The sequence below is a fragment of the Nicotiana tabacum genome, chromosome 14 (assembly GCF_000715075.1).
Source record: "Nicotiana tabacum cultivar K326 chromosome 14, ASM71507v2, whole genome shotgun sequence".
In the NCBI taxonomy this organism is placed as follows: domain Eukaryota; kingdom Viridiplantae; phylum Streptophyta; class Magnoliopsida; order Solanales; family Solanaceae; genus Nicotiana; species Nicotiana tabacum.
Genome location: NC_134093.1, coordinates 14,849,796 through 14,874,357, shown reverse-complemented (window position 1 = coordinate 14,874,357; position 24,562 = coordinate 14,849,796). Strand labels below are relative to the sequence as shown.

Sequence of the window (24,562 nt, the reverse complement as noted above, 5' to 3'; positions counted from 1 at the left end):
ATTAAATAAAACATGCATTAAATTATGCAACAATCATGTGTACTATTTTATGTGAGATAATACGTGTATTACAAATACGAGAAAAAAAGTATCTAAAGATATATGTCCTTAGTAATCCGGGTATAATATTCCCTTTTATTTATTATTATTCACTGCATAACAATTTCACTTTATTATTCAGCGCAAGACAATCATTTTTTTATCATCCACCGTAAAAATCGTTCTTGCATTACAATCCCCGCATAACTATAATGTGAACCAAAGGACCCCTAAGATTTCAACTCCATAGCCGAGTTTAGATTCTGAGATGAGACAGATTGGAAGTTCCATCAAGCCCTTTCTTGCTGAAATAATCATAGAAGTCCTTCAATGTAGTTGCGCGATATTTTGGAGGATTGTCTTCTGATAGCAGCTCCTCAATTGGTCCATATAGTTTGGAAGATGGCAATGGTCCTGAACTGAAGAAGCTTGCTATAGATATTCTTGGACCAACTTTCTTTGACAATGCTCTATGCTCTACACTTTTGTACTTGTCATTTGATATGAGCTGAAAACCCAAAATTAAACAAAAATTTAAGTTGATTATAACCTATTAAAAAGACTTTATGGAAAATAGACTTATCCCTATTGTTTTCTACTCGAACTATGTACACATATGCAATAAGATTATACTCGTACTGAACTTATTGACTCTAGATCCTCAATTCGGACTTGCCTGGAGAACGTCGCCAATATTGATTACTAAAGCTCCAGGTGTGGGAGGAACATCAACCCACTGATTCTGGTGAAGAACTTGGAGGCCGCCGAGATCGTCTTGCAAAAGGACAGTGAAGAAGTCATTATCTGTATGTTTGCTGAGGCCTACAGCTAGTTCTGGCTGTGGACATGCTGGGTAGTAATTGCACAAAATGCTAAGACCCTCAGAACATCCCATTTCTTTGAGATGGCTTGGTTTTAGACCAAGACACTCTGATAGTAACTCAAGCAAGGTGCATCCCATTTTCATAACATGATGTGAGTACTCCATTATTATTTCCCTTCAAGAATGCAAGTAAAGTTAATAGCATTTAGATGTTGAAAGTATGTAGTTGATAATTTTTAAGCAAGACATTCACTTGACACCAAAAGATGAAGATGAAAGCATCATTTCTAATTAGGATCACTATATCATATTATCATGCTCATGACAGTATTTGACTGGACACATAGTTAAAAATAGTGATAGCGAAAGAAAAATACTAAAGCATCGATAGAAAAAATAGGTGGATATAAAAAACGAGTTAAAGTTAGATAGTGTAATGCGTTGAAGTTTTCGAAGGTTGTGAAATTTGTTCAAATATGGAATGGCATCAAAAAGTTTGAAACGTCCCAAAAAAGAAAAAGTCTCATATAAATTGGATCAATGGAGTAGTTTTCCACAAGAGTTTAAGTTTTATATAGTGACGGTGAAACTTTATTTAAACAATCATGCCATTTAAAAGGTAGTTATGGGCAACTCTATGGTAACCTATAACAAATGGCAAGTAACTGTTAGGATCGAAAAAATCAGGTGTCATGTGGAAGCTAGTAAAGCAAACCTTGAACGACGATAAATCAGACAACAAAAGAGAAATATAATAAAAGAGACAAATATTTAACATGGTTCAATCAATTGACTTACGTCCATGGCGGATATGAGCAATCCACTATATAAAAAAAGAGTACAAAATATCGAGAGAACAACCTCACGAAGTGGCAAACACAAGTGACACACTAACATTTGTCCCGTAAAGTTCTCCCCCTAAACATGACTCTCAAACCCCGTATGACTACATTGTGGATGCTGATGAATGAGAAGGAAGGATCCTCAATTTATAAAAGTCCAAACTTTTTCCTACAAGAAAAGAGACTTGCCAAATATGAAAGATTTATGTTTCCTTCTAAGAATAGGAAAGCTCAATTATGGTAAACATGTTGTCATTTCCTTTAAGAGGTAGGAAAACCAATATGGTAAGAAAACCAGGACAACTCCTAACAATAACCTACTATAACCGGCGGCAGAGCCTGGGTGGCGGAAGGGGTTCGAAAAATTACATTGTATATATAAGATTAAAATTATTTTTTGAGAATATCTAGTAGATGTTGAATCCTTCGTTTGTTTACTTTTTTATATTTTAAATTCCCTTTGTAAATCTTGACTCCGCCATTGACTATAACCGGTTAAAATAACATAGATTTTTAGACTGTAAATATATATAACTTAAATTCTTTCAGAAAATGTATACCTGCATGCCTCAGGCAATTCCTCAGGGTCAAGAGGAGCAGGACCCATAGTGGAATAAAGTGAGTCGCTCCAATTTACTGCTATAGCTTTAGGACTATACAGATCAAAATTGCTATTGTAAACCACCCTCTGTGTATAATCTCTATGGTAATATTGCTTTTTAACTTCAATATCTTGCTCGAAGAAACGACGTGATCCTCTCAACATTTCGTCCAGGACGGACACTGGAATACCATGATTGATCACTTGGAAGAAACCCCATGTTTCTGATGCATCTCCAATTTTTTGAACTATCTCTTTGTGCTTGACTGGATCATTGTTCATGTTTTCAAGGTCTATCAATGGAAAAATAAAATGTTTTTCCTCGAGGCTCGGGGACTTCCCCGAGCCCTCTGGATGGATGAATATTCGAGGTACTTCAGTAATTCCAGCATCGACGAGGCCCTTGACACCGGCTTTTGTGTCATCAAAGGCTTTAAGTTCACTGTTTTTATCATAGTTTTGTGGGAAATTGTCCTGAATTTGTTGTGTGTTTGAGACAACCATTTTGTATATTGGAGGTATACAAGTCATATATTGCATTCAAGGTTTATAAAGACTAGAAAGAAAGGTAAGAAAGATGATAAGAATGAGATTTATAACAACCCAACAGCCACTCGATTGTGTACTGGTACAGTGGTACTATTTAATGGCCGCTTTCACATTTCTGAAAATAGTACTACTAGTAAGCAATTATTTTATCTTATTTCTGAAAATAAGAAAAAAGCTTCATCAAACAAATAATTTAAAAGAATATCTAATTATATTAAATTTAGATATTTCGTGACTACGTGCGAATAATTTTTTTATCATTTTAAACTTCGGTAATAATTGACAAGCATACATAGGAGCTAGTACATCCTTACTGTTACGCGGCGCCTTCCTGAAGTTCCTTGGAAGGGCGACGTAAGGCTAAGCAACCGATGTCAGTACGGTTGTTGTCCGCCAACTGAGGTCCCCTCCGTACGCTAGACTAGATTGTCAGTGCCGTACCGGAAAACCAATGTAATGAGCAATTGAAAGAGAGCAGAAAAGAGAATTGAGAATGAAAGAAAGCTTGATTGTATTGAATGAAAGCTATTACAGAAAAACAAGACGGTGTCGGGGGGGAGAGACACCAGTACAGAGAATTGTTTGCTTGCTTGAAAGTTTTGATTGCTTGGTCTCCCTTAATAATGCTTAAAACAAATAAACCAAAGTTACATGACTAGACCTATGAAAGCTGGAAAATCACACTTAAAGAAAATGCAGCAAAACTACTCTATATTTACAATGAAAAGGACTTAGTCTTCTACAAAGCACCAACAAGTCTGTTGGCAGCAACTTTGTCTTTAGCATCAGGGTCTGCGCGCGCGGCATTGTCTACGCGCGCGGCGCCGTTGGCATCAGGCGCTGGCGATGGCTATCAGTGGGGCGACAGAGGCACATGCGCGCTTGTCACTTGGAGCTGCCGAGACCACGGGGCCGAATGTGGCGACGGGCATTGGGAGGCTGGCCAGGACGCCACGGGGCGCGTCCAAGGGGTCATGGGGCATGGTTGGGAAGCCGCCCATGACATTCTCCCCCACCTGAGTTGGCGACGTCCTCGGCGCCTTCCTTGCAAGGTAATCATCAATCAGGCTCTTGTAGGCTTTGAGGTTTGTTCCCTTCTCCCAAGTATTCTCCTCTGCATCACATCCCTGCCATTTCACCAAGAACTCCTGGTGATCTTTTCTTGAGGCGTGAATCACTCGATCATCAAGAATAGCTTCAGCACGCCTTTTTCCGGTTGAATTGGGGTCTCGAATACTTGGTATTGTGAGTTGGCTTCGTGAAGGATCCCCCATATCTTCCCGAAAAGGTTTCAGGAGACTGACATGGAAAACAGGATGGATTTTCCACCAAGCTGGGGTATCCACCCGGTATGTAACTTTCCCAATGCGCCTTTCAATGGACAAGGGTCCAATATATTTTTGCAATAGGCGAGGGTCATGGACCCCTGCAAACAAGTACCGCTTTGGGATTTTGACCATCACCTTGTCTCCCACCTGGTATTCAACAAAGCGGTGATTCTGATCAGCATGCCTCTTCATCCGCTTTTGGGCTTTGACAAGATAGCTCCGCACTATCTCCAAGGTTTGCTTCCATTCTTTTGAGAAGCTAGCAGCCCGAGGAGATTTTGACATGTTTGGTGCGTTCACTGTGTGTAGGAGTAGCGGTTGCTGTCCGGTAACAATTTCAAAAGCGCTCTTGTTGGTACTTGAGCTCTTTTGTGAATTGAAACACAGTTAAGCAGCATCCAGAAGCTTCACCCAATTCTTCTGCGATCCGGTCACAAAGTGCCGGAGATATTCCTCCAGCATGCCATTGAATCACTCCGTCTGGACATCTGATTGCGGATGAAAACTTGAGCTATGACTCAGTTTTGACCCGGGGCACTTAAAGAGTTGGGTCAAAAAATTGCTAGTGAAGCGTGAGTCGCGATCACTAACAATGTCTTTAGGTAGGCCCCAATATTTGATGACATGAGAGAAGAATAGTCGAGTTGTATCTTCTGCTGATATATATTGTGGGGCTGCTATAAAAGTAGCATACTTGGAAAATCGATCCACCACAACCAAGATAGTTGTGAGATCTCCGACCTTGGGCAATCCGGTGATGAAGTCTAGGGAAACGCTTTCCTAAGGTCTTTTTGGGACAGCCAGTGGTTCCAAGAGCCCTACCTGCTTCAAGCGGTCTGACTTATCCTTCTGGCATACTAGACAGGTCTTCACATACTGAGCGACGTCATCGACCATTTGAGGCCAATAATATGCACGGCGAAGTAATGCCATGGTGCATTCCTCGCCGGGATGACCGGCCCACAAAGTATCATGGCATTCCGCAAGAAGAGCCCGTCGCAGATCTCCTCCTTTAGGAACATAAAGTCGGTTCCCTTTCACCTTCAGGAAACCATCTTCAGTGTAGAACTAGTGAATCTTGCCATGTCCTACCAAATCAACCAAATACTATGCAGCAGAATCCTTGATGAGTAGATCTTGTATCTGGTCTTTTATGGTGGTGGTTACTTCTCTTCCCTTTAGGGCGGCGAGTACACACATCGATGCTAGATCAGCTCTCCGACTGAGTGCATCAGCAACATTATTGGTCTTTCCACTTCGGTACTCCAAGTTGAAGTGAAATTCCGCTAGGAGTTCCTGCCACCTAGCATGTCGACCATTGAACTTTGGCTGGGTCATGAAATAGCTAACGGCTGTGTTGTCTGTCTTGACCACGAATGGGGCTCCCAGTAGATAATGCCTCCAAAGGCGTAAGCAATGAACGACAGCCAATAATTCTTTCTCATGGGCGGCATAGCGCCGCTCTGCATCTTTCAGTTTCCGGCTCTCGTACGCTACAGGATGCCCTTCTTGTAGCAATACTCCACCAAGTGCATAGTCGGAGGCATCCGTTTGCACTTCGAACGGCTTGGCCAAGTCAGGGAGGGCCAAGACTGGGCTACTATACATAGCCATCTTCAATGCGTCGAAGTCCTCTGCCCGCTTGGGGCCCCAATCCCACGGGGTGGCCTTCTTGAGAAGTTCTGTCAGCGGCACTGCAATGAGGGAGTAACTTTTCACAAAACGTCGATAGAAGTTGCATAGACCAAGGAACGACCTCAAGGCATGGATATCCTTAGGAGGCGGCCATTATGTAATGGCCTGAATCTTCTGTTGGTCCATCTTGATCCTCCCTTCCTCGATGACATGTCCGAGGAAGTCAATTTGTTTCTGAGCAAAGGAGCACTTGGATAGCTTCGCATATAATTCGTGCTCCCGCAATCGGGCTAGGACCTTCCGCAAATGCTCCAGGTGTTCTTCCAGTGTCTGGCTATATACCACAATGTCATCCAAATAAACCACGACGAATTCATCAATGTATTCTCGGAAGACTTGGTTCATCAAGGTGCAAAATGTGGCTGGCGCATTAGTCAAGCCAAAGGGCATAACCAGGAAGTCGTACGACCCATATCTTGTCACACAGGTCGTCTTGTGCTCATCACCATCTGCAATCCGAACTTGCCAATAACCTGTCATCAGGTCTATTTTGGTGAATACTGTCGCACCACCTAGTATATCAAACAAGTCTGCCATTAGCGGAATAGGGTACTTTGTTTTCACAGTGATTTTGTTTAGTGCCCGGTAATCCACGCAGAGTCGTAAACTACCATCATGTTTCTTTTGGAATAGCATAGGGGACCCGTATGGGGACTTGGAGGGTACAATGATCCTTGTGTCTAGCATTTCCGTCAATTGTCTCCGAAGCTCGGAGAGTTTGGGTTGTGACATTCTGTACGGCTCCCAGGCAGGTGGCTTCGCACCCGGCACCAACTCAATCTCATGGTCCACAGTTCGCCTAGGTGGAAGGCGCTTCGGCATGTCTTGTGGCATGATGTCTTCAAATTCCAGAAGCAACTCCTTCACGGGTGCAGGAATGGGACCCGAGGAGCGTTCTATATCTTCCATGCAAAGGGTAGCCAGGAACGTGGGTTCTTGTCTTTTTACCCCCTTCTTCAACTGCAAGGCCGAGATGTTCTCGACTTCCATCCTCATGGGAATGCACGGAATAATGCAGGGCTTGGCCCCATTTGCTCCCATCATCAGTAGCATGTCTGCATACGGTGCGGGCATGGTATTGGTCTGTCTCAGGAATTCCAACCCCACTATTAACTCAAAGTCATCTATGATCACTACGCGCAGGTTGAACTTTCCTTCATAAGGGCTAAGCTTCACTGGTACTTCTTTGGCTATTCCACCCACTGGTTGAGGTGGTGAATTGATAGCCTTCACACGACCTTTGCCCTTTCCTACAATTAGCCCAAGACGCTCCACCTGAGTCGAAGCTAAGTAGTTATGGGTGGCACCTGTGTCTATCATTGCCCGAATGGGCTTGCCATTTACCTTCATGTCAACGAACATTAAGGTCCTCTCTTGATGAGGAGGAGTCCTATCATTCGCCTTCTTTGTTCCTTTCCTAGCAATTGGACATGGGTCTTTCTTCTTGCGGATACCGGCACTGGTTCCTGTTAAGGGCTCAGAAATGGAGCCAACAATTGCATTGAATGCACCTACTGGCTCGGTCTGGTCTGCATCATCGGCGTCGTCATCCGTCCCATCCTCAAAAGCTTGATGGGCGTTCATTTGTGCATGTGGGCATTCATTATTCCAATGTGGCCTGCCGCAATGACGACATCCTGAGGGGGGCTTCCTCCCCCGATCATTGTTGTTAGATACAGCACTAGTACTGCCTAAAGAAGGAGCCTTAGCTTTGGGTGCACTCTGGTCTCCTCCACTTCTGCTAGGGCCACCATTGTTTGGGTGGCCCCCTTTGTATCCTCCTCGGACAGGGCTGTTGCGGCCTATCCTTCCGAGCTTCCACTTGGTAATCCCCAAGGCACTCCGCTTCTTGGATTGCCTTAGGCAACGTGTCTACCCTTTGTCTCTGCAACTCCATCCGGGCATAAGGTTTCAACCATTCCAGGAAGGTGAAGAGTTTGTCTTTGTCCCCCATGTCACGGATGTTCAGCATGAGCGCGGAGAATTCCCGCACGTAATATCGCACTAATTTGGTCTGGCGGAGCTCCCATAACTTTCTCCTGGCATTGTACTCAACATTTTCGGGGAAGAACTGTAGGCGTATGGATGCCTTCAGTTCTGCCCATGTCTCGAGGGCATCTTCACCAGCCTTGATGGCTTCGTACTTCACCCACCACCAGAGTTTGGCATCACCCTGAAGATACATGGCAGCAGTTTCTATCTTCTTAGCTTCTTCTAGGCCTCCCACGGCATCGAAGTATTGCTCGATGTCGAAAATAAAATTTTCCACTTCTTTGGCATTCCGAGCCCCACTGTATGGCTTTGGCTCAGGAATTTTCAGCTTTTGTGCTATAGGGGCAAGGTTCACACCACCCCCAAATTGGTTTTCGCCTCCTCGAAGTAGGCCTTGTAAAGCAGCATTGACAACGTTGAGCTGGCATGTCAAGTTGTCTATAGTTTGTTGCATGGCAGTCATCTTGTCTGCCTCTTGTTCCCTGTTGGCTAAATCCTCGGCACGCTCCAGCTGGAGGACCTCAAATTTACCAAAAATTTCAGCTGCCTCTGTGGCTGCCGTTTGCCGGTCAGCTTTAGAGTCGCGACTGATATTTTCTATGTCAACTTCAGCCTGGATCAGTCTGCGGTCCAGGTCGTCCAACCTTTGCACTAGGCTGGTCTTTAGGTCATGCACCATTTCCACAATGGGCCATCATGCGTCAACCGTTCCCTCAAGGGTCGCGATGTGATCCCCATAATTCACCATGGTCAGAAATTGTGGTGATTGCAATGTAATCCCTCGTCCGATGTCAAGCCTAGGCTCTGATACCAACTGTTACGCGGCGCCTTCCTGAAGTTCCTTGGAAGGGCGACGTAAGGCTAAGCAATCGATGTTAGTATGGTTGTTGTCCGCCAACTGAGGTCCCCTCCGTACGCTAGACTAGATTGTCAGTGCCGTACGGGAAAACCAATGTCATGAGCAATTGAAAGAGAGCAGAAAAGAGAATTGAGAATGAAAGAAAGCTTGATTGCATTGAATGAAAGCTATTACAGAAAAACAAGACGGTGTCGGGGGGAGAGACACCAGTACAGAGAATTGTTTGCTTGCTTGAAAGTTTTGATTGCTTGGTCCCCCTTAATAATGCTTAAAAAAATAAACCAAAGTTACATGACTAGACCTATGAAAGCTGGAAAATCACACTTAAAGAAAATGCAGCAAAACTACTCTATATTTATAATGAAAAGGACTTAGTCTTCTACAAAGCAGCAACAAGTCCGTTGGCAGCAACATTGTCTTTAGCATCAGGGTCTGCGCACGCGGCATTGTCTACGTGCGCGGCGCCGTTGGCATTAGGCGCTGGCGATGGCTATCGGTGGGGCGACAGAGGCACATGCGCGCTTGTCACTTGGAGCTGCCGAGACCACGGGGCCGACCGTGGCGACGGGCGTTGGGAGGCTGGCCAGGACGCCAAGGGGTCATGGGGCATGGTTGGAAAGCCGCCCATGACATTACATATGATAAGAAAATGGACCTAAGGAGAAACTCAATCCAAAAAGTTAGCTCATTAGGTGAGGATTGCCTTCTCAATCCAAAAGGTTAGCTCATTAGGTGAGGATTGCCCAAGACCATACACTGATTTTGAAACTCAACAATATAAGGATATCTAGCATAGTAACAACTGCGTTGACTAAAATCGTTTATTTTTAGTATTAGTATTGTTTGTCTATATGGTTTTTGTTTGAATTTGTTGTTGTATAAATTGTTGGATTGGGGATTATCTTTAGATTTAGAACATAATTTCGATGGCATTTATTTTTATAATTTAAATATTTCTATCACGAAAGAGAGTCTTGGCGTAACTAGTAAAGTTGTTGCGATGTGACCAAAAGGTCACGAGTTCGAGCCGTGAAAACAGCCTCCGGCAGAAATACAGTTATATAATAAAGCCACATTATGGCTTCATTCTCTCGTTCTCTCCATTCTCTAGGCAGTTACTCTTCATCTTCAGACAGTAATCCTTAGAATAAGTTTTAAACTTTTTTGAATTTCTCATCTTAATTCTTCAGTTAAGATTTTTAGTTTTAAACTTTAAAGAATTAATTGTTCGGATTTTTAGTTTTTTCATTTGTTTCTTTTGTTGCACTGATTCTTTAATATTTACAAGATTAGGATTTATTATTTTCTTGTGAGTTATGTCCGCCGCAGTGAGGTAGTTAGTAATATTAGATTGTTGAATGTCCTATTTATTACTCCTATTAACTTATAACTTTGAAAATTGAGATCATTTATTAGGATTTTCAGATGCAAAGAAAGTTTTCTTTTGCTAAAGTTGAAATTTGAGGAGCAAAAATTCAACTTCTTTCTCTTAACAGTATGATCACGATTTCTATAATAAAAACATGAAATTTTTGGATATTTTCTATTCTTATCGGGTAAACCGATAACTAAACAGGTAAGAATAGATAACCGACTAACCGATACTCGATGACTGATTTCTTATTGGTTCAGTTATCGGTTTAGCATATTTATAAACTTATAACCAATATGCCGAACTGAACCGAACTGAACCGATCGATACCCACCCTAGTTGAGAGAAACTGTCTCCTAATATCTCTAGAGTTAAACGACAAAAATCGTCATTGTTTGACACTCCTCTAACTTTCGGATGTACAGTTGTTCACCTCGTTTAACTCATAGTACCTTCGGGGTCGTTTGGTTAGAAATAAATTATCTCATGATTTATTATCCCAAAATTAATTATTCTGTGATTAGTTATCCCACCCTCTCATAGAAATAAGGGAAACTTAATCCCGAGCCTAAATTTGAGACGCGTTTATCTCATGTTTGGTTGAAATTCATGATAATGGATAATTAATCTCGAGACTAAATTTGAGATGAGTTTATCCCATATATGGTTGACAAACAATCGTGGCATAACTAATCTCGGGATTAGTATCGCGTGATTGTTATATTTTTTTATCCTCATGGGAAGGTAGGATAACTAGTTCCGGAATAAATAATCCCAGAATAATTAATCTTAGGATAACTTATTTCCAACCAAACGACCCCGAAGGAGTTATTAGTGGCCCACTGGTCCTCCCTACAAGTTGAATCGACCACTGTTGAAAAAATATCACCAACATTTACTACAGGTAAAAGCTGGATTTTTTCTTCATAAACGCGTGTTTAGTGCGCAACTCCATAACTTTAGATCCTTTTCTTTTAAAAAAAAGACCCATTTGGCATATATCTCGAGATATCCCGAGATAAAATCGAGATATAACTAATCCCGTGAATAGTTATCACGGGATTATAATATTTTTTTATCCTCATAGGAAGGTAGGATAACTAGTTCCGGAATAAATAATCCCGTAATAATTAATCTTGGGATAACTTATTTCCAACCTAACGACCCCTTAGAGTTATTAGTGGCCCACTAGTCTTCCCTACAAGTTGAATCGACCATTGTTGAAAACATATCACCAATATTTACTACAGGCAAAAGCTGGTTTTTTCTTCATAAATGCGTGTTTAGTGCGCAACTACATGACTTTAGGTCCTTTTCTTTTTAAAAAAGACCCATTTGGTATATATCTCGAGATATCCTAGGATAAAATTGTGGTATAACTAATCTCGTGATTAGTTATCCCAGGATTGTAATATTCTTTTGTCCTCATGGGAAGGTAGGATAACTAGTTCCGGAATAAATAATCCCAGAATAATTAATCTTGGGATAACTTATTTCCAACCAAATTACCCCTTAGAGTTATTAGTGGCCCACTGGTCCTCCCTACAAGTTGAATCGACCACTGGTGAAAAAATATCACCAACATTTGTTACAGGAAAAAGATAGTTTTTTCTTCATAAACGGTGTTTTAGTGCGCAATTGCATAACTCTAGGTCCTTTTCTTTTAAAAAAAGACTCATTTGGCATATACATCGAGATATCACGGGATAAAATCGTGGTATAACTAATCCTGTGATTAGTTATCTCGGGATTGTTATATTTTTTTATCCTCATGGGAAGGTAGGATAACTAGTTCCAGAATAAATAATCCCGAAATAATAAATTTTGGGATAACTTATTTCCAACCAAACGACCCCTTAGAATTATTAGTGACCCGCTGGTCCTCCCTACAAGTTGAATCGATCAATGTTGAAAAACTATCACCTATATTTATTACAGGCAAAAGCTGGTTTTTTCTTCATAAACGTGTGTTTAGTGCGCAACTGCATAACTTTAGGTCCTTTTCTTTTAAAAAAAGACTCATTTGGCATATATCTCGAGGTGTCTCGGGATAAAATCGTAGTATAACTAATCTCGTGATTAGTTATCCCGTGATTGTAATATTTTTTTATCCTCATGGAAAGGTAGGATAACTAGTTCCAGAATAATTAATCTTGGGATAACTTATTTCCAACCAAACGACCCTTTAGAGTTATTAGTGGCCCACTGGTCCTCCCTACAAGTTGAATAGACCACTGTTGGAAAAATATCACCAACATTTACTATAGGCAAAAGCTGGTTTTTTCTTTATAAACGCGTGTTTAGTGCACAACTGCATAACTTTAGCTCATTTTCTTTTTTAAAAAAAACCATTTAGCATATATCTCGAGATATCCCGGGATTCAATCATGGTATAACTAATCTCGTGATTAGTTATCCCGAGATTGTAATATTTTTTTATCCTAATGGGAAGGTAGGATAGCTAGTTCCGGAATAAAGAATCCTAGAATAATTAATCTTGGGATAATTTATTTCCAACCAAACGACTCATTAGAGTTATTAGTGGCCTACTGGTCCTCCCTACAAGTTGAATCGACCACAATTGAAAAAATATCACCAACCTTTATTACAGGCAAAAGCTTATTTTTTTTCTTCATAAACGAGTGTTTAGTGTGCAACTGCATAACTTTAGGTTCTTTTCTTTTAAAAAAAGACCCATTTGGCATATATCTCGAGATATCCCGAGATAAAATCGTGGTATAATTAGTCCTGTAATTAGTTATTCCGAGATTGTAATATTTTTTTATCCTCATGGGAAGGTAGGATAGCTAGTTCCGAAATAAATAATCCCGCAATAATTAATCTTGGGATAACTTATTTCCAACCAAACGTCCCTTAGAGTTATTAGTGGCCCACTGGTCCTCCCTACAAGTCGAATTGATCAATGTTGAAAACATATCACCAACATTTACTACAGGCAAAAGCTTGTTTTTTCTTCATAAACGCGTGTTTAGTGCCCAACTGCATAGTTTAGGTCCTTTTCTTTGAAAAAAAGACCCATTTGGCATATATCTCGAAATATCCCGGGATAAAATCGTTGTATAACTAATTCTGTGATTAGTTATCTCGGGATTTTTATATTTTTTTTATCCACATGTGAAGGTAGGATAACTAGTTCCATAATAAATAATCCAAAAAATAATTAATCTTAGGATAACTTATTTCTAACCAAACGACCCCTTAGAGTTATTAGTGGCCCACTGGTCCTCCCTACAAGTTGAATCGACCATTGTTGAAAAAATATCACCAACATTTACTACCGGCAAAAGCTGAATTTTTCTTCATAAACGCGTGTTTAGTGCGCAACTGCATAACTTTAGGTTCTTTTCTTTTAAAAAAAAACCCCATTTGGCATATATCTCGAGATATCTCAGGATAAAATCGTGGTATAACTAATCCCGTGATTAGTTATCCCGGGAATGTAATATCGTTTTATCCTCATGGGAAGGTAGGATAGCTAGTTCCGGAATAAATAATACCGGAATAATTAATCTTGGGATAACTTATTTCCAACCAAACGACCCCTTAGAGTTATTAGTGGCCCACTGGTCCTCCCTACAAGTTGAATCGACCACTGTTGAAAAAATATCACCAACATTTACTACAGGCAAAAGCTGATTTTTTTCTTCATAAACGCGTGTTTAGTGCGCAACTCCATAACTTTAGATCCCTTTCTTTTAAAAAAGACCCATTTGGCATATATCTCGAGATATCCCAAGATAAAATCGTGATATAACTAATCCCGTGAATAGTTATCCCGGGATTGTAATATTCTTTTATCCTCATAGGAAGGTAGGATAACTAGTTTCGGAACAAATAATCTCGGAATAATTTATCTTGGGATAACTTATTTCCAACCAAACGACCCCTTAGAGTTATTAGTGGCCCACTAGTCTTCCCTACAAGTTGAATCGACCATTGTTGAAAATATATCACCAACATTTACTACAGGTAAAAGCTGATTTTTCTTCATAAATGTGTGTTTAGTGCGCAACTACACAACTTTAGGTCCTTTTCTTTTAAAAAAAGACCCATTTGGCATATATCTCGAGATATCACGGGATAAAATCGTGGTATAACTAATTCCGTGATTAGTTATCCCAAGATTGTAATATTCTTTATCCTCATGGGAAGGTAGGATAACTAGTTCCGGAATAAATAATTCCACAATAATTAATTTGGGGATAACTTATTTTCAACCAAACAACCCCTTAGAGTTATTAATGGCCCACTAGTCCTCCCTACAAGTTGAATCGACCACTAGTGAAAAAATATCACCAACATTTATTACTGGCAAAAGCTAGTTTTTTCTTCATAAACGTGTTTTTAGTGCGCAATTGCATAACTTTAGGTCCTTTTCTTTTTTAAAAAAAAACGATTTGGCATATATCTCGAGATATCCCCGGATAAAATCATGGCATAACTAATCCCGCGATTAGTCATCCCGGAATTGTAATATTTTTTTATCATCATGGGATGGTTGGATAACTAGTTCCAGAATAAATAATCCCGAAATAATTAATTTTGGGATAACTTATTTCCAACCAAACGACCCCTTAGAATTATTAGTGGCCCACTGGCCTCCGTACAAGTTGAGTCGACCACTGTTGAAAAAATATCACCTATATTTACTACAGGCAAAAGCTGATTTTTTCTTCATAAATATGTATTTAGTGCGCAACTGCATAACTTTAGGTCCTTTTCTTTTAAAAAAAGACTCATTTGGCATATATCTCGAGATGTCTCGGGATAAAATCGTAGTATAACTAATCTCGTGATTAGTTATCCCGTGATTGTAATATTTTTATTATCCTCATGGAAAGGTAGGATAACTAGTTCCGGAATAATTAATCTTGGGATAACTTATTTCCAACCAAACGACCCTTTAGAGTTATTAGTGGCCCACTGGTCCTCCCTACAAGTTGAATAGACCACTGTTGAAAAAATATCACCAACATTTACTATAGGCAAAAGCTGGTTTTTTCTTCATAATCGTGTGTTTAGTGCACAACTGCATAACTTTAGCTCATTTTCTTTTTTAAAAAAAACCATTTAGCATATATCTCGAGATATCCCGGGATTCAATCGTGGTATAACTAATCTCGTGATTAGTTATCCCGAGATTGTAATATTTTTTTTATCCTAATGGGAAGGTAGGATAGCTAGTTCCGGAATAAAAAATCCTAGAATAATTAATCTTGGGATAACTTATTTCCAACCAAACGACTCCTTAGAATTATTAGTGGCCTACTGGTCGTGCCTAGAAGTTGAATCGACCACTATTGAAAAAATATCACAAACATTTACTACAGGCAAAAGCTTATTGTTTTCTTCATAAACGAGTGTTTAGTGCGCAACTGCATAACTTTAGGTTCTTTTCTTTTAAAAAAAGACCCATTTGGCATATATCTCGAGATATCCCGAGATAAAATCTTGGTATAATTAGTCATGTGATTAGTTTTTTCGGGATTGTAATATTTTTTTATCCTCATGGGAAGGTAGGATAGCTAGTTCCGAAATAAATAATCCTGAAATAATTAATCTTGAGATAACTTAATTCCAACCAAACGTCCCTTAGAGTTATTACTGGCACACTGGTCCTCCCTACAAGTTGAATCGATCAATGTTGAAAACATATCACCAATATATATTACAGGCAAAAGCTGGTTTTTTCTTCATAAACGCGTGTTTGGTGCTCAACTGCATAAGTTTAGGTCCTTTTCTTTGAAAATAAGACCCATTTGGCATATATCTCGAGATATCTCGGGATAAAATCGTTGTATAACTAATCCTGTGATTAGTTATCTCGGAATTTTAATATTTTTTTATCCACATGGGAAGGTAGGATAACTAGTTCCAGAATAAATAATCCTAAAATAATTAATCTTAGGATAACTTATTTCCAACCAAACGATCCCTTAGAGTTATTAGTGGCCCACTCGTCCTCCCTACAAGTTGAATCGACCATTGTTGAAAAAATATCACCAACATTTACTAACGGCAAAAGCTGATTTTTTCTTCATAAACGTGTTTAGTGCGCAACTGCATAACTTTAGGTCCTTTTCTTTTAAAAAAAGACCCATTTGGCATATATCTCTAGATATCCCGGGATAAAATTGTGGTATAACTAATTTCGTGATTAGTTATTTCAGGATTGTAATATTGTTTTATCCTCATGGGAAGGTAGGATAGCTAGTTCCGGAATAAATAATACCGGAATAATTAATCTTGGGATAACTTATTTCCAACCAAACAACCCCTTAGAGTTATTAGTGGCCCACTGGTCCTCCCTACAGGTTGAATCGACCATTGTTGAAAAAATATCACCAACATTTACTACAGGCAAAAATTGGTTTTTTTCTTCATAAACGAGTGTTTAGTGCGCAACTGCATAACTTTAGGTCCTTTTCTTTTAAAAAAAGACCCATTTGGCATATATCTCGAGATATTTCGGGATAAAATCGTGGTATAACTAATCCCGTGATTAGTTATTCCGGGATTGTAATATTTTTTTATCCTCATGAAAAGGTAGGATAGCTAGTTCCGGAATAAATAATCATGGAATAATTAATTTTGGGATAACTTATTTCCAACCAAACGACCCCTTGGAGTTATTAGTGGCCCACTGGTCCTCCCTACAAGTTGAATCGATCAATGTTGAAAAAATATCACCAACATTTACTACAGGCAAAAGCTGGGTTTGTTTTCATAAACGCGTGTTTAGTGCACAGCTGCATAACTCTAGGTCCTTTTCTTTTAAAAAAAGACTCATTTGGCATATATCTCGAGATATCACGGGATAAAATCGTGGTATAACTAATCCTGTGATTAGTTATCTCGGGATTGTTATATTTTTTTATCCTCATGGGAAGGTAGGATAACTAGTTCCAGAATAAATAATCCCGAAATAATAAATTTTGGGATAACTTATTTCCAACCAAATGACCCCTTAAAATTATTAATGGCCCACTGGTCCTCCCTACTAGTTGAATCGACCACTGTTGAAAAAATATCACCAACATTTACTACTTGCAAAAGCTGGATTTTTCTTCATAAACGCATGTTTAGTGCGCAACTGCATAACTTTAGGTCCTTTTCTTTTAAAAAAAGATTCATTTGGCATATATCTCGAGATATCCCGGGATAAAATCGTAGTATAACTAATCTCGTAATTAGTTATCACAGATTGTAATATTTTTTTATCCTTATGGGAAGGTAGGATAACTAGTTCCGGAATAAATAATCCCGAAATAATTAATTTTGGAATAACTTATTTCCAACCAAACGGCCCCTTAGAGTTATTAGTGGCCCACTGGTCCTCCCTGATTTGTTCTTCATAGACGCGTGTTTAGTGCGCAACTACATAACTTTAGGTCCTTTTCTTTTAAAAAAAGACCCATTTGGCATATATCAGATATTCACAGTTGTAAAGATCCTTAGGAGTCGTTTGGTTACCAGGATAAAATATAGAAAAAGATAAAATACGCATAAGCAAGATAAAATAATGCAGTATTTTATTCCGAAATTATTATCCCTTGTCCCACCAGACCGCCCCTCAAAACATATCAAGATTTGATTTGCTATGGCTGGAACGGTACTTAAATGTTTAAAGGATAAGGTAATAGACATAAAACCAAATTAAAAACTTGTGCAGAACTCTATCACATTTTCAATCTGTGGGTGAAATAATGAAACTGCTGCAAATTGAGGGCTTGAATGCAAGAGAACCAACAATAGTATCAACTAGATATTCCTCTTGTCGCGCTGTTATCTAAATAATTCTAGTGAAGTTTAAAATTGCAAGCAAAAGGAAAACAAAAAGATAAATGCTAAAAAAAAGTTGGGAAAGTTCAACCAAAATAGAACAAGAGGTAAATGCAGTAAAGCTGCAAAAATTCAAAGCTTACAAGAAAATCCCTCCGACTATGGTACTGTGAAAACATGCAACAAAATTGCACCTCTCTCTTAATTTGTTTTTGACTTGGGAGCCTTCTTCTTTGAGGATCTCCTGGGCATAGAGTTCTTCATGCCAATGAAGAAGAGGAGTGCACCAAGCAATGCCAAGTTCTGTTCGAAAGAGTGAGAACAGAGGACGCATTAGGAAAATTGCAGATAAGACAATCAAACAAATCAAAATTTGGTAGAATAAGTTTTAAGATATAATAATTTAGAGAGCAATCCAATGCCTAACCTGAGAAAACTTGAAAAAGAGTTGAACAAATTCTTTCTTGTCAACATCATAGTTGTAGAAATCATACAAGATGGGGGAAGCAATGGCTTGATGCAGCAGCTGCATAAACCAATAACAAAATCAAGATTAGTTGTATGAAACGAGAAGGTTCAAGCAAATGCCCTTCTCAATGAATTCCCACAAAAGAAGGGGGGCATAATTCAAAGAAAGTCCAACGAGAAAACAACAGATAGCATGATACAAACCAGAATATAAGCTCCAAGAGAGCTGCCAAAAATGAATAGAAGGCTGCCAAGACCCTTCATTACTATGGCCCCCAGAATAAGATGTTTCATCTGTGAATCACATACAAAATGTTAAATTGGATAGAACTAGAGAAAAAGTCAAATAAGCCAAGCCAAATAGTTACCTCTACATGTGGTACTTGAAATCCAGTGTGAGTTGCCACATGCTTTGAGAAAATATTGAACTTTGGTCTTAATGCTTTTGCTGCAGGCCCGCCATCTGCCCCAAATTCACTGAACCTATAACCAGTAGCAGTAAATGAATGATGCAGTTAGTATTACTGTCCAAGATAGCCAATAGTTTTTCTTCCTAAGTTTTCCGGCAGAAAGCAACCAATGCATACATATCAATCAATGAACTAAGCATCAAAATCCAGTAGCATCAGCTATAGGACTATTCATATAAACCGTCCATATAAATTCCACTCAAATCCAAAACATTCGTTGCATATCTTCCCAAAAATACTTAAGACAGTTAAATTGCAGAGGAGGATCATCCTTGAAGGTATCTTCCTTTCCAAGTCTAAATGCTTCTTGAAGAATGATGCTACAGCAGAAAAGATAATGACTGCATATCGTTGCTGCTATAACTACATGTTTGCACCGCAGTATATGTTTCACAGCATTTTGTTATTGCCCTCTAACAGATTTATTTTTGCCTTCATCTAACAGCTCTTTGGTAGTACAGGAGTTTCAAAAAGAGAGGAAACAAGACAAAAGTAGAATGTGCTTTCTTTATCTGATCCCCACCCACCAAAGAGAAAAGTTTATACACAGCTTTCAACACAATGTGGCAATGAACACAAGTTATCGACCTTTTTCGGACTTGAGGAAGGTTAGATATCACCCATGCACATAAAATGGGGCAAAAGGAATATTATCCAAGTAGTCATTACGCCCTTAAGAATTGGCTTACATACTAACAAAGATTGTACACCAGTATAAGCTTAAGAATTGCATCAAAAAAAGAATTGCTTGTTCAATCAATTTGAAAATGAGTTCAATAATGTGTTTATAGAATTGGCAGATAACTTCTTTTACAAATGCTGTAGAAATTAGATAAGTCAAGAAGAACTAAAGTTTATTGATCGGGCAAGAGTATTTATATGCTAAACTAGTATACAATGACAGACTCAGAAGAGAGAATTGTAACACAGTTACACTATAGAACACTCATACCATACCATGGAACAGCCTTAGTTGTTGATGATTACATCCAAAACAATAACACACCAAAAATACAAAAGATATCAAGCTCCCAATACCAACTTCAACAATAGAATTCCCCTCTAGCGATATAAAACTCCAACGATAGATCAACCCGACCAGTAGTTTTAACAACATATCAACTGCCAACATAATAGGCATGCTTCAATCAATGATGTACACAAGAAGGCATAATAACCTAGGTCTGGAGTCAAGCTATGTATCCCGTCATGCCATATAGTCAGTCACATAGTTGTAAATCTACACCTTGAATGGATCAATACACAGAGCAAAAAAAAAAAACAGTTCCCAACCCAAAGCTTCCTAAATTCAACATCCAAGTCAAGGAAGGTAACATAAAAACATTGGGATATGGCAGATCCGACTACATGACAAACAACCCAGTGTAATCCCACAAGTGGGGTCTGGGGAGGGTACAGCGTACGCAGACCTTACACCTGCCTTTAAGAAGGCAGAGAGGATGTTTCCAGTTTCAAAACCCCAATTTCAATTCCATTACACTAATTCATCCAATGGTCCATCTCTGCAAACAAATCAATTGAACCAAGTTTAAACATGGTCAAGATCTAGTCGCCAATGACCTAATGTTCAAGGCATTAACCACCTAAGATTCCAGATTGAATCTCAATTACAACACTCAGCGGGTCTGAGTTAACCATAAGCTCTAACCTTGGTAGGCAGGTTTATCTAGCTACCGCATAGAGACTATCACCAGAGGCGGAATTTTTGAGACATAGTATATCTGTGAAAAACTACTAATAAATTTGGAACCCAGTAACTCTAACTTAAAAGGGCTAGAATCCAAAACTCATTACCTGCCTCTGCAACTAATGCAGGACACTCTTAACACCCCACAAAAAATGGGCGGATCTGCATGCTGGCTAGTACAAGCAAACCAACAAGGTTGCAACTTGCAACACAAACCATATTTAAAAAAAATTGAAATTTAAATATATTAGGTCAACTCGTATTATCATATTTCGCATCAACTTAAAATTCTGGATCCATCTGTCTCTGTAAACAACGAAAAAAAACCTAGCTTCCCTCACTATACACAAAAATCCATACACCAAACCAAATCACAAACACAGATAACTAAATGCAATTAAATTGAGATAAGTAGATGCTGAATACATTGATGTGCGTGAAAAATACATACAGTACAAGTGAAAAAAGAAGAGCAGATCTGAAGAGAAAAGCTTACTCTTGATAGGCGGAGAGAACGAAGACGGATACGAAGAGAGCTCTTCCAAGGAAAGATACGAACGCCATTACGCAATGCTTCAAATTTCTCTCTCTCCTTTCTTCTTTTCTTTCTCTCTCTAGAAAACAGACAAGTTCAAACTGGAGAGAGAGAAAACAGGGATCTTTGTTTGAAGTAGTTTTCATTTATTTATAGGTAATAAAACAATAAGAGAAAAGTAAGAGAAATATGTGAAGATAGGGGGAAATTGCTCTTTGGTCCCTTGAGCAATGGGAAATTCAAATTTTGGTACTGAAAGATGTTTTATGAGCATATCTTAACCTTCAATTCTTCTATGGGAAATATATAGTATTTCGTTATCTTTTTTTAAGATAGAAAGCCGAATCACTAATAAAGGAATTTTTTTTCGGGACGTTGACAATATCAAAACAAAAAGAGAAGTTTTTCCAAAGAATAAGAAGATGTAATGAGAATAGAAAACGTGAGTAGTGTAACTTCTAAAAAAATTGGTACACTTTAATATGTTTAAAAAGTCACTTCCCTTGTTTTCTTTTACTAATACAATATATTAAAAATAATTTTTCTTACCTATCTCTTTTAATAAATCAAGAGAAATTTATTAACTTTTCAATTCTTGCTTTGTTGGTAGGATTTTAATTATCATTAATACAGATAATTTAATAAAACAAATTCTCGATAAATAACTCCTTAAGGGAGTACCAAGTTAATACTGAACCAATAAAAGGAAGCTGAGGAAGTACCTTCTTTAAAAAGTAAACACTATTTGAAGAATTGAAAAAGAAAGAGATACATATTTAATTTCAGATCAAGAGATTAATAATGTTTAGTTGGATTAGTAAGGAAATTTAATCTTCTATACGGTCAAGCGTTAATTGAAACAATATTTGGTTGTTATTTTTATTTTTTTATAAATAATATCTGTATAAATTATGAAAAAATTTATGCACTAATTTAAGCAATTTAAATATAGAATAAAAATATGGCTATTAGAAATACATTGATTAAAAACACCCAAAAAAGATCCATACATAAATAATGTTGGAATATGTATATTATTTATGCAAGATAGTATAAAAATAAGTAAGCAATAATTAATAATATATAGATTAATAATACTGAAATATAAAGACTAACTATTAGTACGATATTAAGCAAACTCTTTTCGTTAAAAAAGTATATACATATCATAAAGTATACATTGTATAGGAGTAATGTAATATATCTAGACTAAATATTCTAACATGAAATAATTGTTGTATCTCTACATTACAATTCATGCACTATTAATCTCCACATAACTTATTTATAAGCAAAACAGCCCCTTAATTTCTATTATTATACTAAAATTAGAAGTTTTGTTATGCTTAGATACTTGTATGCACTTTTTTGTAGAGGTAAATCTCATACTTAGAAAATTCATAATTTTAGAAAATTTTCAAATATCATATAATTACGTATTTAATTATAGAATGCAAAGATCTTAAATAGAGCATAATTATATAATTGGAAATTTTATATCGTCGAGCTAAGATAATTGGTTATTGGGTTTCACAGTTTATTAAGCGGCATGCCTTTTACGCGATTTATTATTTAAGGATCGATTAAATTGGTAAAAAGTTGGAAGGAGAAGGATAAAGATGCACATATTGATTCTCTTTGAAAGTTAAAGTTAATCTCATAATTAACAAATTTGAAACTTATTAATAATTGAGGGACTAAAATCACAACTTTTGTCGGAGAAGTTCACATCTCTTTTTCTCTTTTGACTGCTTAGTTGAGTACTTGAGTTTTCTAATTCCCTCCACTGTCGGCTTTGAGTTTCACTGTTTAGGCGGCGAACGCTCGCGAGTGAAATATAAGACTGTACTCGCTTTGTCGTTAATTGATTTGTTGAAATGAACGGTTGATTGAAGGAGACACGTTTCACAACCAATAGCATTTGGTTTAATGATGTAACTATTGAGAAACGTGGCAGCTGGAATAAGCGAGTAGCTTACCAGTAAAGTACACGAGTATGGAAGGACTATTGTTGTGTCCTTCTCGAATGTATCCCTGTTTTTCTTGTTGAACCTTTATGGCTTTTGTTCGTTTCATTTTGGTCTCTCTCTTCAGAATCGGAGTCCCTTATTGCGATTTTTCACTAGTAAAATTATTAGCAAATTAAAGAGCATGTTTGGATAAATACCTAGTAATTGGGTTTGAGTGTAATTACATAGTTTAGTATATTTATCTAGCCAAATAATTAGTTCGTTAGTATGAAAGAGTGTTGTTTACCCGAAAAACGAATAAAGTTGAATTTATACGTAGTCTTAAAGATACGTGGTATAATTTGGCACAAATCAGAAAGTGAGTAGAAATAATATTGAGTATTGACTGTGCAAAAAATGAAATACAAATCGAATTGAATGGAGGGCTATTTAATTATTAAGCAAGATGAATCAATGTATTAGCTCGCAAGAGGATATCTTCTATATATGTGTCACTATGTTTTTCTCTATCAATAATATGAGAGTGTATCAATGCCTTGATCATGGATGTAACGATCCGGCCTGTCGTTTCGAGGGTTATAGCCCCGTTTCACCATTCCTGCTTCTTTATGTGTTGTTCAGCGGTGTTAAGTTGTATCGAGTTGGTAGGTTTGGGTCCGGAGTAGTTTTGGAGTGAAATGAACACTTAGTCTCTTAGTTAGAAAGTTAAGTTAGAAAAGTCAATCGGATGTTGACATATGTGTAAACGATCTCGGATTTGAATTCTGATGATTCCATTAGCTCCGTTAGCTGATTTTGGACTTAGGAGTGCGTCCGGAATGTAATTTGGAGGTCCGTGGTAGAATTAGGCTTGAATTGGCGAAATTGAAAATTTGGCGATTTCGGTCGGCAGTGGATAAATTTAATATCGGGATCGGAATGGAATTTCGGAAGTTGGAGTAGGTTCGTAGTGTCATTTGTGATGTGTGTGCAAAATTTGAGGTCATTCAGACGTGGAAATTTAGAAGTTCTTAGGCTTGAATTTGAGGGTAATTTGGTGATTTAATGTTGTTTTGAGTGATTCGAAGATTCGACTAAGTTGGTATGTTGATATATGACTTGTTGTTATTTTTTTGATTGAGGTCCCGAGGGCATCGGGGTGATTCCGGGTGGTTAACGGATTTATCGAAGTTGAGAAATACAGCTGGAAGCTACTGGTGTAAGGCTGCTGGTGTAAGGCTACAGGCGTGGCCGTACCTGCGGATGGTGAACCGCAGGTGCGATGATCGTAGGTGCGGATGGCATGTCGCGGATGCGGAAAATGGAGGCTTGGCATTGAGCGCAGGTGCGGAAGAGAGGATCGCACATGCGAGCCCGCAGATGCGAAGGGGCAGCCGCAGGTGCAAAGCTTGGCGTCTAAGTGACTTTCGCAGATGCGCACCTGGGACCGCAGGTGCGGAATCCCTGGGGCAGATCCTATATATCACACTTCGCGAATTTTGGTGCATTCTTCACCATTTCTATCCGAT

General features: G+C 38.4%; 2 protein-coding genes across 2 annotated transcripts; both read right to left on the bottom strand.

The window, feature by feature from the left end:
• Positions 1-108: 108 nt before the first annotated feature.
• On the bottom strand, positions 109-3,036 carry LOC107763724 (1-aminocyclopropane-1-carboxylate oxidase homolog). The gene is made up of 3 exons (XM_016582216.2): positions 2,265-3,036; positions 716-1,037; positions 109-547 (listed from the first exon to the last, which is right to left on the bottom strand). Exons 1-3 carry the CDS (start codon positions 2,843-2,845, stop codon positions 296-298), a joined length of 1,155 nt encoding a protein of 384 aa, XP_016437702.1. The 5' UTR covers positions 2,846-3,036; the 3' UTR covers positions 109-295.
• A 14,784-nt stretch (positions 3,037-17,820) lies between these two features.
• Positions 17,821-21,220, bottom strand: LOC107763725 (uncharacterized). The gene is made up of 5 exons (XM_016582217.2): positions 21,046-21,220; positions 18,740-18,854; positions 18,576-18,665; positions 18,331-18,429; positions 17,821-18,206 (listed from the first exon to the last, which is right to left on the bottom strand). The coding sequence occupies exons 1-5, from the start codon at positions 21,111-21,113 to the stop codon at positions 18,105-18,107; spliced, it is 474 nt and encodes a 157-aa protein (XP_016437703.1). The 5' UTR covers positions 21,114-21,220; the 3' UTR covers positions 17,821-18,104.
• Between the last annotated feature and the right edge of the window lie 3,342 nt (positions 21,221-24,562).

Coding starts and splice junctions, on each gene's coding strand:
- LOC107763724 (XM_016582216.2), bottom strand. CDS start 2,845: ATGCAATATATGACTTGTATACCTCCAATATACAAAATGGTTGTCTCA. Junction 1,038..2,264: donor GAATTGCCTGAGGCATGCAG/GTATACATTTTC, acceptor GCATTCTTGAAG/GGAAATAATAATGGAGTACT. Junction 548..715: donor ATATTGGCGACGTTCTCCAG/GCAAGTCCGAAT, acceptor TTGGGTTTTCAG/CTCATATCAAATGACAAGTA.
- LOC107763725 (XM_016582217.2), bottom strand. CDS start 21,113: ATGGCGTTCGTATCTTTCCTTGGAAGAGCTCTCTTCGTATCCGTCTTC. Junction 18,666..18,739: donor TTCAAGTACCACATGTAGAG/GTAACTATTTGG, acceptor TGTGATTCACAG/ATGAAACATCTTATTCTGGG. Junction 18,207..18,330: donor TCTTTTTCAAGTTTTCTCAG/GTTAGGCATTGG, acceptor TCTTTCGAACAG/AACTTGGCATTGCTTGGTGC.